The sequence below is a fragment of the Euprymna scolopes genome, chromosome 24, assembly GCF_053919585.1.
Source record: "Euprymna scolopes isolate OS-2025 chromosome 24, ASM5391958v1, whole genome shotgun sequence".
NCBI classification, from domain to species: Eukaryota; Metazoa; Mollusca; class Cephalopoda; order Sepiida; family Sepiolidae; genus Euprymna; species Euprymna scolopes.
The window spans coordinates 43,292,361-43,306,825 of record NC_136505.1 but is presented as its reverse complement, the minus strand read 5'-3'; the positions used below and the strand labels follow the sequence as shown (position 1 = coordinate 43,306,825).

Below are 14,465 nucleotides of genomic sequence, written 5' to 3'. Positions count from 1 at the left end.
AACTCGCTATCTGGATTCTGGTAAAGTTTTTATTTATTCTTTGAGTTTGTTGACCGAAACACATATACATATAAAAATACACTAAACAAAACATTTCAAAACACAATACATTAAGAAATACTTTCTTTATGATCTAAGGGAGACAATTTATTAGCGAGTTGTTGCCCTTCATACATGGTAATCTTTTCTTTTGTTTTTTTTCTTGTTAATTTATTTTTTAATAAATTTATTTTTCGTTAAATCTTTTTCTTTTGTTTTAATTTTATTACACGTGGGTGCTGATAAATCCCTAGACCATACGAGCTATGATCGGCACACATATGTAATAGGGTGCTTAATTTCATTCAGTATTCTTGTTTTTCCAGAAAGTAGGCGATTTACAATTATTTAGAAATTAGTCGAACATAAGAAAGAAATATGGAAAATTATATTGTAGACACGTTTAACTGGAAGCGAGGGTCAGCTGAGCGGATCTACGTGTGAGTCACGTGATCAGGTTAGCTGGAAAGAGTGAGTTTGGGTTTGGAGAGAAGAACAGATGGCTTAACAGGGCGGGGGGGGGGACGCTGACGTGTGTGAAAAATAAGACCTATGCAAGCAAAGACATTCATTTTCCATTTTCTGTGATCGACATCTAGAAGGTGAATAAAAAAAACTATATAAAACCATTCACTGTCTTCGAGTGAATGAACATTCGTCCAAAACAGGTTTCCAATCTCCTCCCCAAGACACAAGATGAATTCCAGGTGGGCAGGATCAACGACGAATGAAGAAGGTATGCCCAAAATACATGTACCACACACACACACACACACACACACACACACACACACACACACACACACACACACACACACACACACACACACACACTAACACACACACAAAAGCATATGAACAATTACATATGAATATATCACAAATAGAAAGCAACATTTAGACGATCACACAACGGTCTCCTTTTATCATACCAAGTATACAACAAAATCAACCTTTGTTAGCATGATTCACCCGTATCATCTATCGAATTGTCAACTTTTTCTCATGCATATTTGATGCGCAGTCAAAAATTCATATATGTAAACATAAAACATATTGTTTAACGAGAGACCAAAACGAGCATTAATTGAGATGATCGAGTTCACACGCTCGCGCCAGATATTTCCGTCCCGCATGCCTGCTTCCAGACCATGCTTCTCAATATTGGCATCCATTGCAATAACATCTGGGTATATGAGCATTCCACATCTGGAGTGGTTAGTAAGGCCCCACAGATGCAGTGAATGAATAGCTTCATTTGCTGCTCACGAACAATGGCCTGCAAATTGAACACGTTTTGCTCTGACAATGGCTGATGCAGATGAAAGTGCGCAATCGATTTGTTATTTGGTCAGATGGGTTTTTCATGAGAGATTATAGGCTCTTATGAAAAGGCGCATATAGGAACGATTCAGTTTTCAACTTTTTGAAAAGTGTAAATGCTTCCGAACCAAACGAAGCTGTGATTTTCAGAGACCGAAGGCCAGATTATAAACCTAACACGTGTATGCCGTTAGAAACGACAGCTCAAAGAATAATGGTATTGGCATATCGTGAAAATTTTATCGAAATCCACAGAAAACAGAGACATCATAAATGTTATTACGAAACTCTTAGCGTGATTGCTGCTGGATGAGATTTGTATTTAAAAGGTTACACTCATTGGGAGTGAGAGATACAAATGGAATTACAACAGAAACTTAATTAATAATAAAGGTTACAAGTTTAGTTTCATTTTATGAAACAAGTTCACATTTTGTAGTCTGCTAATACAGTTAGCAAAACACATATGTGGAATCTTATTAATATAAATGTCTAACGTGCGTAAAGTAAATCTTTTGAAATATGCCTGCATATTTTAACGAAATGTTTGTTAAAGAAATTCCGTTTTATTTTTGTAGGGAAATCAGTCGGAGAACGAAAATCCAAACAGTAAGTTTTGTTTACACATTCAAACTTTCTTTTATTTGAATTTAACTATTAAGACATCTTTTATTTTTATCAATAACCTTATATTTATTTCTATACTCCTTTCTCTCTCTCTCTCTCTCTCTCTCTCTCTCTTATTATGTATATATAAATATATATATATATGTGTGTGCTTGCGTGTGTACTTGTATATATATATATATATACATACCTACATATATATATATATATATATGTATATTTATTTTTTTACTATAATAATTAAATACCTACAGACACTAGTGTTTCATCCTTTCGGGATTCTTCAGTGCAGGGTGTCACGATTACTACCAGTCGAACGATTCGAACCCCGCGACACGAGACATCTCTGGCACGATTAGCGGAGGCCGTATCCATTCGGCTACCATTAACCGTGTGAAATAGCGTTGAATTTTAAACATTTTAATTTAAATGTTCATTACGTCAGACAGACAGTGATCAAATCGTTATACGATGAGCTACGCATAAGAGAGTTGCCATTGCTAAACCAACATATATATTTAATTCGCTATTAATGTAGAACGTTTACACATGTTTCATTGAACAGCGGACACACACAACATATATATATATACATATATATATACATATATATATACATATATATATATATATATATATATATATAAATCAATCAACAAAGAAAGAAAATGACGATATAAAAATGTATACTAATATATACAGATTTAATCATTTATTCAATAAGGGTGATACATCAGTTAAGAGTGTAGGGTAAGTGAGACCTCTTTATACCATGGTATTTCGGAGCCTAATGCTTCTCATCTAAAGAGGAGAGAAGATGCTAGGTAACATAATAGGGATATGACGTCTGTCGATAGTTACATTAGGAGCGAAATAATTGTGCAGTGAGAGATAAAATATTGAGACTGGGGTGGGTGAACTAAATTGATTTCTGTGATATAAGTATAGCTTTTATTATATAATTAAGACAGATGTATAGCATATCTAGCATGAGGGGTTTGATCCCCCCTACACACACACACACACATACACACACACACACATATATATATATATTAATATATATGGCAATATAGAACTTACTACCTAGCTCTACATATGTATTGAGCACTGTTGAAGTACGCACTTAAAGTTGGCGCATAAAATTATACTTTCTAATATTAATTTATGTGAGTAAATGAAGTAGTCATATATATATATATGTGCGTGTATATATATATATATATATATATATATATATATATATATATATTAGTGATGGAACGAGAAGATCCAATATGTTTTCCGATTCCGATACAATTACTAATTCCATAGTAAATTTCCGATTCCAATACAATATACATTTGTAGGTAAAAAAATAATTAAATAACAATTAAATAAAAACTTTTTTTTATTTTTTAAATGTACTTAGAATGCAATTATATTTCACACAGTCTTAAATATTAAATCGGCCAAATGTTTCCCATCATTTCGAGCACACAATTGTAAACGTTCATAAAAATTCTCAATAATCTGGGAATAACAGCAATTTTAAAACGAATAGCTCGTTTTAATTCCTCAAAAGATCGAAGGCGTTGCTGAATACGTAGGGGTTTAGATCAGGCGATCTTGCGGGTTAACCAATAACATCATGCAAGAAATCAAATAAGTCTGGAACATTTCCTTTAAAAATGCATAAAATACGGATATAAATGAATTTTGATCTCATTAAAATAAAATGGTATTCTACGTACATCTAACAAAATAAAGTATTTTCTTTATATAATTGTTATTTATTTTTTTTACAAATAAGTATGTCAGATTATTTTGCGATATTCTATATGTATTATATATGTGTATTATATACATGTTATATATATTATATATATGTATTATATACATGTTATATATATTATATTATATATATTATATCTATTATATATATTTTATATATTATTTTATATATATATATTACATATGATATATATATATTATAGTATATGTATTATATTATATCTATTATATCTATTATTTTATATATATTATTTATATGATATATATACTCTTTATATTATATAATATATATATTATATATTATTTTATATACTCTATATATTATATAATATATATATCATTTATTATTTTATATATATATTATATGTATTATATATATTATGTGTATCATATATATGGCATATATTATATATATTATTTAATATATACATTACATATTACATATATTATATGTAAATATTATATATGCATATATATATATATATTATACATATACCTTATATATATATGTGGAGATAATATATAATATACTTCTTGTAATTAAGCTGCAGAGAAATGTTTATATGTCATTCTAGAAAGTCAACAGTTATGATCACTAGTAAATCTTAAAATTCCATGATCATTTTTATATGCAAATACTTCTTAGAAAACATCCTTCTACTAATAACTTTTAACAGAAAACATTTATGTAAATCTTCTGTGGTTACCACTTTTATTGGTCAGTAAATCTTAAATGCCTTCTTTTAATATTTTTATCTCACATTTTTTGTTTTAAAATATTCCTTCAGAACCACATTTACCATCCTGATATTTAGAAACAATCAGTTTTAGAAAAATACTGTTAATATATTTTTAAAAAAATCGTTTTTATTTATGCGTCAAGTTTTTAGAAAAATACCGCCAATATATTAAAAATTCCTTTTCATTTATGCCTCAGGTTTAAAGAGTTCTACTGGTTAAGATAAGATAATCGCATTGATAAAAATTCGGCGCTTCTGTATTATACAAACGAAGACAAATATTACATTTCAACTAAAAAAATGGTGCCTATGTAATTGTCATGTCTAAAATAGTAAGAAATCCAAAAGTAATGAAATACGATGAGGTAGATAAATAATTATTAATGAAAAAGAAATTTGTGAAAGGAAGCGAACTCACTATATTACGCTCACAAAAAAAGAGAGATAAGTTGACAGAAGATAATTTTATTTTGTTTGTTACGTCACGTGACGAACGTAATTCAAAATGTCGGACAAAATTGATTCCCCATATGAACTTTATCGAAAACCGTTTTTTATTAATAATTATTTTGCTACCTTATCGTTTTCAGTAATATACAGGTTACTATTTGAGCCCTGATAATGATGTAGGTACCATTTGTTTCACTTGAATTTTTTTTTTTCGTTTGGATTATATAGAAGTGCCCCAAAATCTTTTATGTTTTTTTCATGAGATTAAAGTTCATTCAAAACGAAGTAATCTCCATTAGTCAATTGTGGAATAATTTCGATTAATTTCAACAGATAGTTTATTAAAACGATTTCATGACTGCAAATATAATCAAATATCTTAAAAGGTATAACGTGTTTAAAACATACTAAGCCTTGTCTATTGAAACAAAAAATGAAATATTATTACTTACTATAACAATATTTATCATTTGAACGAGCTAAATAAATATTTTGAATAAATCAAATTAAGTCAATCAATAAATAAATACACGAAGGAAATAAATAATGTATTCGAACTAATGAACTTATTGTATGCTTATATATCATACGTGTATACTTTATGAACCGGAAGGAAGCTTCTCATGTCTCCGCGCACTGACTTACTCGTAGTCTATAATACATTGTTGTCTACATTCCACCGTGGATAACCTACTATTTGTTATATAATGGCTTGAATTAAGGTTTAAAATGCAAAGTTCGTGTATCATGATTCAATTGTGCTCTGAACAAAGACATTAATTTTAGAAGGCGCCTCTGTCTTACTAAAGAACCTGATATTAATTTTATAGCCTGCCTCTTCTGCTTGTACACTGAAAACATTTCTTAAATGACTCGTGATGTTTTTGTCAAAATCCCCTCCCCTCAAAAAAAAAAACAAAAAAACAATATATATATATATATATATATATATATATATATATATATATATATATATATATATTTACCAGTGGTGAAAAAAAAAACCGGACTAAAGTGCTCAATGTGTAGTCAGAGCAGTATATAGGACATTTATTACTGTGAGTCCAGAATGAGTTTACAAATTGTTTCAACTAGAGGAAAATCCTCAAAGAGAGGAAAAATCCAACTAGCATCATCAGAATTCATTGAATTCTGATGATGCTAGTTGGATTTTTCCTCTCTTTGAGGATTTTCCTCTAGTTGAAACAATTTGTAAACTCATTCTGGACTCACAGTAATAAATTACCTATATATATATATATATATATATATATATATATATATATTTAGATCAACTTGTGTTCCTTGAAGTCTGAGTGACAACAAGTCTACCCAGATTTCCAGCACTCACCACCTTCTTCGATAACTTTTGCAGATTAGTTTGCGTTATCACAATATGAATGAAGAGAAACGCTCCAGGCTCAAATGGACATGTGGCAACGAGAGACATTTTAAGTGGTACCGAAAGTAACAATAATTACTATTAAAGAATTCTCTTTGAACACAACTGTGTTTATTATTATTATTATCATTATTATTATTATTATTATTATTATTATTATTATTATTATTATTATTATTTTCATTAATATTATTTTCATCATTATCATTTTTTTCATCATAATATTTATTATTAATTTCATTAATATTATTTTCTTTTTAATTATTTTCATTATTTTCATTATTGTTATTATTATTATTATTATTATTATTATTTTCATTAATATTATTTTCATCATTATCATTTTTTCATCATAATATTTAAAATTATTTTCATTAAAATTATTTTCATTTTAATTATTTTCATTATTATTATTATTATTATTATTATTATTATTAATAATAATATTATTTTCATCATTATCATTTTTTTCATCATAATATTTATTATTTATTTCATTAATATTATTTTCTTTTTAATTATTTTCATTATTATTATTATCATAATTATTATTGTCATTAAGTTTATTTTCATCATTATCATTTTTTTACTCATAATATTTATTATTAATTTCATTAATATTATTTTCATTTTAATTATTTTCATAATTATTATTATTATTATTATTATTATTATTATTATTATTATTATTATTATTATTATTATTATTATTATTGGCTCACAAAGAGCTTCCACAAAAGTCATCAAAGGTCTCTCCTTGAAAACAGCATGTGGTGTTCCCTGGAAGCTGAGTGACAACAAGTCTCCCCAGATTTCCAGTACTCTCCACCTCTTTCGATAACATTTGCAAATAAATTTGCATCATCGCAACAGCTGCTTGCCATTTATTTTTCGTTGGCAGCATCTATTGGTCTCCACTGGAATTTGAGTGGCAATAAGCCTCCCCTAAGGTCCCAGTTTTCTTTGCACATCCAGCGGAGGCCTGGTCAGTTCCGCGGTCTTTCTTTTCTCCTTGACACTACTTGGTTATTTGGTGTTACTCTTTTTGGAGGAGGGCGGTGATGTGGCAATGGAAGGATGGGGATGGGGGATAAGAGAACCTATAGATATGCGGCTTCAGTATTCTTGGTTCCATGTAGCGTTTCATGTTTTGCCTTTGCAGCAGGTTATCTGACCCGCACTTGTTGCTCCTGTGTGTTAGTTTCCACATTCAAGGGTTTTTCTTAATATTTCAGTTGTTTTCATTGTTGTTGTTCGTTGTATTTTTCCAGTCATTCCTTTGATTCCAATTTCTCCCATTATTTTTCAATGTTTTTCGGGATTGTTCCTAGTGCTCCTACTATTATAGACATTATTTTGATTTTCTTCATCTTTCATATCCGTTTCATTTCTCTGGTTAGCTCTGTGTATTTGCTCCATTTCTCATTGTCTTTGATATTCACCCTCTGGTCAGCTGGAACAGCAGAGTATATGATTTGACAGGAGTTTTTCTTTCTTGTTAATTATTATGACATCTGGTCTTCTTGCTTGGATGGGGCTTTCAGTTTGTATGTCCATGCCCATAGGACTTTGTGGTTCTCGTTTTCAAGTGCTGTTTGTACCACTTTTTAATTATTATAATTTCATCTTTATTATTATTTTTATTATTATCAATATTTTCACTCTTATTATTTAATCTTTATTATTATTATTAATATTTTGCCATTCATATTAATATTTTCATTATTATTATATTTGATATTATTATTTTTGTTATTATTATTCCTTATATAATTTTCTTTATTCTGTTTTTTTATTATTTTTTTCTTTTATACGTCATTATTAATAGTATCATTTATCATTTAATTATTATTAATAATATTATTTTAATCTATTATTGCCCCGTTTTATTTTATTATTTGCAGAAAATTTATATCCAGAAAAAAGGAGTCGGTAAGTAAACGTTCAAAACCCCCGTTTTAAAATAAAATGTCCCTATAAAATGTCCCTATAAAATAAGATAAGAAATTAAAGAAATAGTACTAACGAGTGAGAAGATAAAACAAAGAAGTTTTGGAATTTAATTAAAATTTGAGTTCTGAACCATGCAAAAAAGAAATGACCAAGTTCATCATCCCCCCACCCAAACAACCCTAAAAGTCCCCAAGGCCTTGACATACTTAAATTTGAGTTCAGTATCATACAAAACTGCTAAGCAGACATACACAGAAAATTTTGGACAAATATGGTAAAATAGTCCCAAAAATGGAGTGTTTTTAATAACCCTAAAAGAGCCCTGGGACTCACCCAAGAGTTATCGTGAATTATAGACAAACAAAATTATATAGAAATCAGTCAATTACAACTTTTTCAGAAAGTTTTATAAAAATCCAAGGCATCAAATTTTTTTTAATAAGCACAAAAGTGTCAATTTTAGCCATTTTAACCCGAAAGAAAGCCCTAGGGGGGGGAGGCGCAACAGGAGTTTTCCCGGAAATCCGTTCTGTTGCTTTTTTTTATTCATATCACGTTTAATGTTTGTGCAAAATTAAAAAAAATTCCAACGCGTAGTTATTGAGAGAAGTGCGGACAGACGAACGGACAAACGGACAAACGGAAAAGGGTGAATTTACAAGCCCATCCTCCTTTTGTCGGGGGACTAAAAATCTTTAAAAAAAATGTGATTCTTAAAGAAATATATTTTCATCAAATATATTTGATGTTTATGCTTTATATATTCTGGTTCAAGGTCTTATGTCTCACAATATTTACCATTTTGAACCATAACCATATTTTTTTAATCATAGCGAGAACGCTTATCAAAGCCAAAAAGCCACTCGAAAATGAGGGTGCATGAGTATCGAGTAGATTATGAGGCAGCATCGAGATGATTGATTCTTTAAGTGAACGGCTCAACAAGAACTTATTTACATTAGCCTTGAAAACAATCATATTATAGTCAGCTGGAGTGCAGCTCCACAGTATTGCATTCCATGGATGAATACTTCTAGTAATGTAATCGTACTCATGGAATTTGGTTCAGTTTTAAACACAGATTGTGAGTAATGGTAATTGTTGACATTTGTTGTAGATAAATGAGTGTTTGTTGCGAATTTTTTAATAGAGAGAAACCATAGATAGCACATTTAGATTATTAACAATGTAGTCATAAACAACCTTCATTCAGTAATAAATGTTACAGAAACTATGGTCCTAGAACGCTCGACACATGATACACTTACTATTGTAACATTTTGCTTTAAACAAATAGTTCGCACATGTCGTTTCGAATAAACGCATAGGGTGCACCTGTGCGTTTACGTCAGTGAGCGATCAAGTATCAAATAAATAAAATAAAGCCAATTTGATACATACGTGTGCGATTGTTTATCCTAATTCTCCGATCGCCGCCTTTCCATGTATGCGCCGTCATCGACTCGTGGTTGTTGACCTTTGGCTTCCTCTGTTTAGCAATATAAAAAAAATTAAAAATCTACTCGGGCATGGAAACTTTATGGAGACTCACTGAAGTCTCATTATTAGAGAGAGAGAGAGAGAGAGAGAGAGAGAGAGAGAGAGAGAGAGAGAGAGAGGGATTGTGTGAGAGAGAGAGGGATAGTGTGAGAGAGAGAGTTTATTCATCGGGAAAGACTACCTAGGCTAAAATTAATGGCTTCTCTTTATCTTTTACTTGAAAATTGAGAGACGCAGACGGCAAACATTGAAGTAACATTCGCTTAGATTTTCTTTCTACATGTTGCATTCTCTTATAGAGAGCTAGCCCTTAACCTCTCGCTTCAATCACAACGCCTGCAGTTTGTATAGTTGCGTTTTCCACCGGGTTATCCTGACATGAACTTATGTGACCCTCACCAAATTTCATACTAGTTAAGAATTTCTACTTAAGGGCGTAGAGTCCAAATATGTAATACGATGAGAGTCGGAGAGGTTTATTGCTTTACACTTTATATCTGTTTTTTTTTCTATTCCAGGTGTCCCCGGATAGGAATAGGAAGTATACTGACAGATGGAATGAGGCAGAATCACAGTTCGTCTTGCGAAAAAAGGAGGATCCACAACCAGAAACGAAACCAACGGCGAGACACAATGAACCTTACTCTTTGACCTCTCTCTTTAACCAGAAGCAAGTTCCCACACAATCAGCTGATCCTTATCCTAAAAAGGAAGAGACACGAACAAATGACATCCTGACCTCCACCTTATCTTATCCGTCCACGTACACTAACCATCAACAAGCAAGCGAAGCCCCTATAGTTTACCCACCCAAATTAAGTTCATCGAAAAGATATTCGACGAAAAATTATTCACCGAAAGCCAACCCGCCGGTTATGTATTCACCGAACATGGAAAACGTTGAGGGTGTAGAGAGTTCAGAAACGCTACGTCCCGATTACCCAGATTACGATTTGGAGTCAGAGATGAACGAAAACGCTCCAAAAGAGAATATCCCCACAGAGGTTTTTCCAAAAGAGGATTTTCCAGATGAGGATGTTCCGAGTCCCAAAACAAACAAGTTCGCTTTACCTTTCACTGAAGAATTAAAGCAGAACAGTCGATTCCGAGCTAGCGTCCCCAGTATTTCTGACTCGACTGCGAAACCTTTAAGCTCGTCTTTAAAACAAGTACAATTTAATTCCTTGTCCTCTAGCGGTATCCATTCTCCCACTGGGACGTATCCACAAAACGAGGTTATTTATGGTGATGTTCCGCCACCGCCGCCTGTACCTCCACCATGAAACCATTTGTTTCAGATTACATTCATAGTTGGGTAAGCGTATAATTTGTGGGTGTATGGGGGGTAAATGAAGAGTATTATGCAAGTTATTTATAAAAATCGCCGCCATGGAAGAACGCGAGAACAAACCTGTTAAGGGGTAAAAAAATTGTTTTATGCCGCTGTTTTCGTTACACATTACTGTTTAAGAAGCCATTTTAATTAAGAAGCAAGTTGCTATTATGCATCTAAAATTGAGAAACGCACACTTGGAGAATGTCCACATAATGTGAAGAAACCGTAACAAAACAAAATGGCCCCCGGATCTGATCTGATGTCTTGAATGTTTAATAGCAGAGCTGAATTAAAACTGCTTTTCTCAATTTTAGATGCACAATACTAACTCGGTTTTAATGAAAATGGTTCGACATTTAGTGGTATACAACAAAAAAATCCCATAAAACTAAGTATAAGGCCAAAACAGATTTTTTTCTCACGTTCTTCCATGGCCGCGATTTTATAAATTGGCAATATATGTATGTAGGCTTGTTTGAATGCGAACAGTACTATATTTTACACGAAACACACGTGTTCGTTAATTGTGATGCTGGAATTGAACAGGCGTCGTTTATTTACTTTTTATAAGTTTTCATCACTTTTTAAATTTGATGACGATAACATTCTCGTACGTTATTTTTAATTATTTGGACTACTATTCTCATCTCCAGTGTTATTTTCACAACGTTCCGGTTGATGCATTCCCCGACTTTCTTTAGGTGTCTATTGTCGGACACGGGAATCTTTCTGCCTGAAATGTCAACCCGTGGATTAAATAAATAGTTTCCGTCCGAAATTCCGTGCAGATTCCTCGAGTTTAGACAAAATACACCTGTAGAAGGTTGGAGGTTACCTTGGTCGAAACTTTGTAAAATATAACACTAAAAAAATTAAGAATAGTAGTTCGAGCGATTCAAATAGTACATCTAAAAAAACAAACAAATATGATCAATCGATCAACGAAGGACTTATTAAATTTGGAGACGGATACAATATTTTTTAACAGAATACAGAATGAAAGTGAAACTTGACAATCGCCCCCACTGCACTGTATGTAATCTTCAAATAACATGACGATCACGGACTTTTTGCGTCCATTAAACCTTTCATTTCATATTTAAAAAAAATAATATATTTTTATAAGGTGATCTACCACACTAAAACCCCTAAAAAGTATGAGTACACGTGCACTTCAGGTGACAGTTAAGTTTTTTTTTCGGAAAGGCGACATGTGTAACGTTTTCCCTTAAAAATTAAATTCCTTATACATGCACAAACCTTCCATCGTCCTCGCCTGACATAGCCGTATCGTTTCGTCTAGTTTTCACTGTATCATTGATTGTGGTCATCGATCGTTTCATCAGTTAAGCTAGACAAATAAAACTTTTTTCCCGAGAGTTTCTGATTGTTTTTATTTCTGAAGAGGATTACCCCAAGCAGGAGAGATCAACTAAATTTCTGTTAACTAATTTATCCATCTATTTTGGAAAGTATCAGGATTGGCATCGAAATCGAAAACAAATATGCTTATTTTCCGATGATAAAAAAAAATCCCCCATTTTTAAATTTTATTTGAAACTTAATTTTCCGTAGCTGGTACTAAATAATAAATTTTTTTTTCATTTTAAACTCCCAGTAAAATCAAAATTCTACAGATAATTTTAGTCGCAAGTGTATTTTTACGTTTTCAAAAATATATTCACATATTACATTCGTTTTTACGGTAATCTGAGAATTTTATTAATAGTAAAAACCAACTCTATAGCTAAATAATTAAAGTTTTAGAATCGGAATCGGTAATTGTACTGGAATCGGAAATTTAGAACGTAAGCGGTAATTGTACCTGAATCGAGAATATATTGAAGCGTCCCATTACTACGTGCGACTATCGTCAATGAATCTAATGAAACAGGTCGCTATTTTGGAAATAAGAAAATAATGCTAGCATATTTACAAATTAATAATAATCTTTGTATTGATGAGGATGAGTGTCTTTGCCGCTTCAGTTGCTTGAAGACTTGGGTAGAAAGTACCAGTCAATAATCCATTCTTGACAATCAGCCCGGCAGGTGCAAGGCCAGGGACTGGTTCAGTACTTGTCGGACTGAGATACGTCGACTGAGTATTACCTAAGAGGTCCACCGTCCCATGCCTTGCCACACGGCTTTCGGGTAGGAGCAAGTTTATTGCTTAGTAGGAACAAGTTTATTACTTATTGCCTGAGGCGCATCTACCGGGGATTGTCGATGAGGATGTGCAGGCAATTTTTGCTATGACAGAGTGCACTTCCTTTAGGGGGGCTGGTTGGACATCGCCACTTTCCGACTTTGTGTCACATCTTGCTCAGGTAAGCAGCAAGTCAATATCTACTTACTACTAAAAAAAAAGTGTTTTTCTTTAATATTTCATACGTGATATTAAATTGATATCAACTCCAATATATTCAGCATATCATAATCTCTAAACATATTGTTTGATCTACTGTATATTGCTTTTCGGAAAAACTTAACTTTCATATGAACTACATGTTTACCAATTATGATTTTGATATATTCTTGTTTTGTTTTGATGAATAAAATATAAGTTTCCTACATCTTATCTGACTTTTTATTAAGCAAAAGTGTCGCTTTTATATAACACTAGCAGTTCAGCCCGGCTTTGCTCGGGCCCTATGTACTTAATGTGCATATGTATATATATATTAAACTATTTGGCTCATGTCCAGGTACTCTACATCTAACATTTCAAGTGTTTACACCCAAAATTGACGGAGGAGTTTGGCAGAGTCGACAAAAATCAACTCTTTGAACTTTGACCTTGTGGCAGCCCAATTTTTACCCAAAAACTGATTAAAAAGCTTGCTCTTGGCTAAATAGTTTGCTAGAGACCGCAAACGTCAAATCTTTTGAACTTTGATCCCTTGGTAGTCAAATTTTCGGCCAAGAACCGATTGAAAAGCGTGCCCTATGTCTGAATACACTTTATGTAAATTTTCAAATGTTTAGACCAAAAATTGGCCGAGTAATTTAGGTAGAGACCGCTGAGATCAATTTTTTAAAACTTTAACCCCGATTCTGGCCCCTTAACATTTATTATTTTGGGCTCAAATCAAATTTATAAAGTTTGATCCATGTCCAAGTAACTACATCTAAAATTTCAAGTGTTTAGACCCCAAATTGGCGGAGGAGTTTGGTAGAGTTTTCAACAGTCAAATCGTTGGACTTAAACCTCTTGACAGCCAAATTTCTGGCCGAGAACGGATTAAAAAGATTTTCCCAAAGTTCAATACTCCTTATGTCAAATCTCGAGTTTGTAGACTGAAAATTGACAGAGTAGTTTT

At 31.9% G+C, this 14,465-nt stretch overlaps 1 protein-coding gene across 1 annotated transcript in view; it reads left to right on the top strand.

The window, feature by feature from the left end:
• The window catches only part of LOC145246676 (uncharacterized), a 102,296-nt gene extending 88,580 nt beyond the window's left edge, over window positions 1-13,716 (top strand). The window contains exons 4-6 of the mRNA XM_080108389.1: window positions 1,941-1,971; window positions 8,259-8,286; window positions 10,326-13,716. Of these exons, the coding sequence (XP_079964515.1) occupies window positions 1,941-1,971; window positions 8,259-8,286; window positions 10,326-11,090 (824 nt within the window). The 3' untranslated portion in view covers window positions 11,091-13,716. The remainder of the gene's footprint in view (window positions 1-1,940; window positions 1,972-8,258; window positions 8,287-10,325) is intronic.
• The last annotated feature ends 749 nt before the right edge of the window (window positions 13,717-14,465 follow it).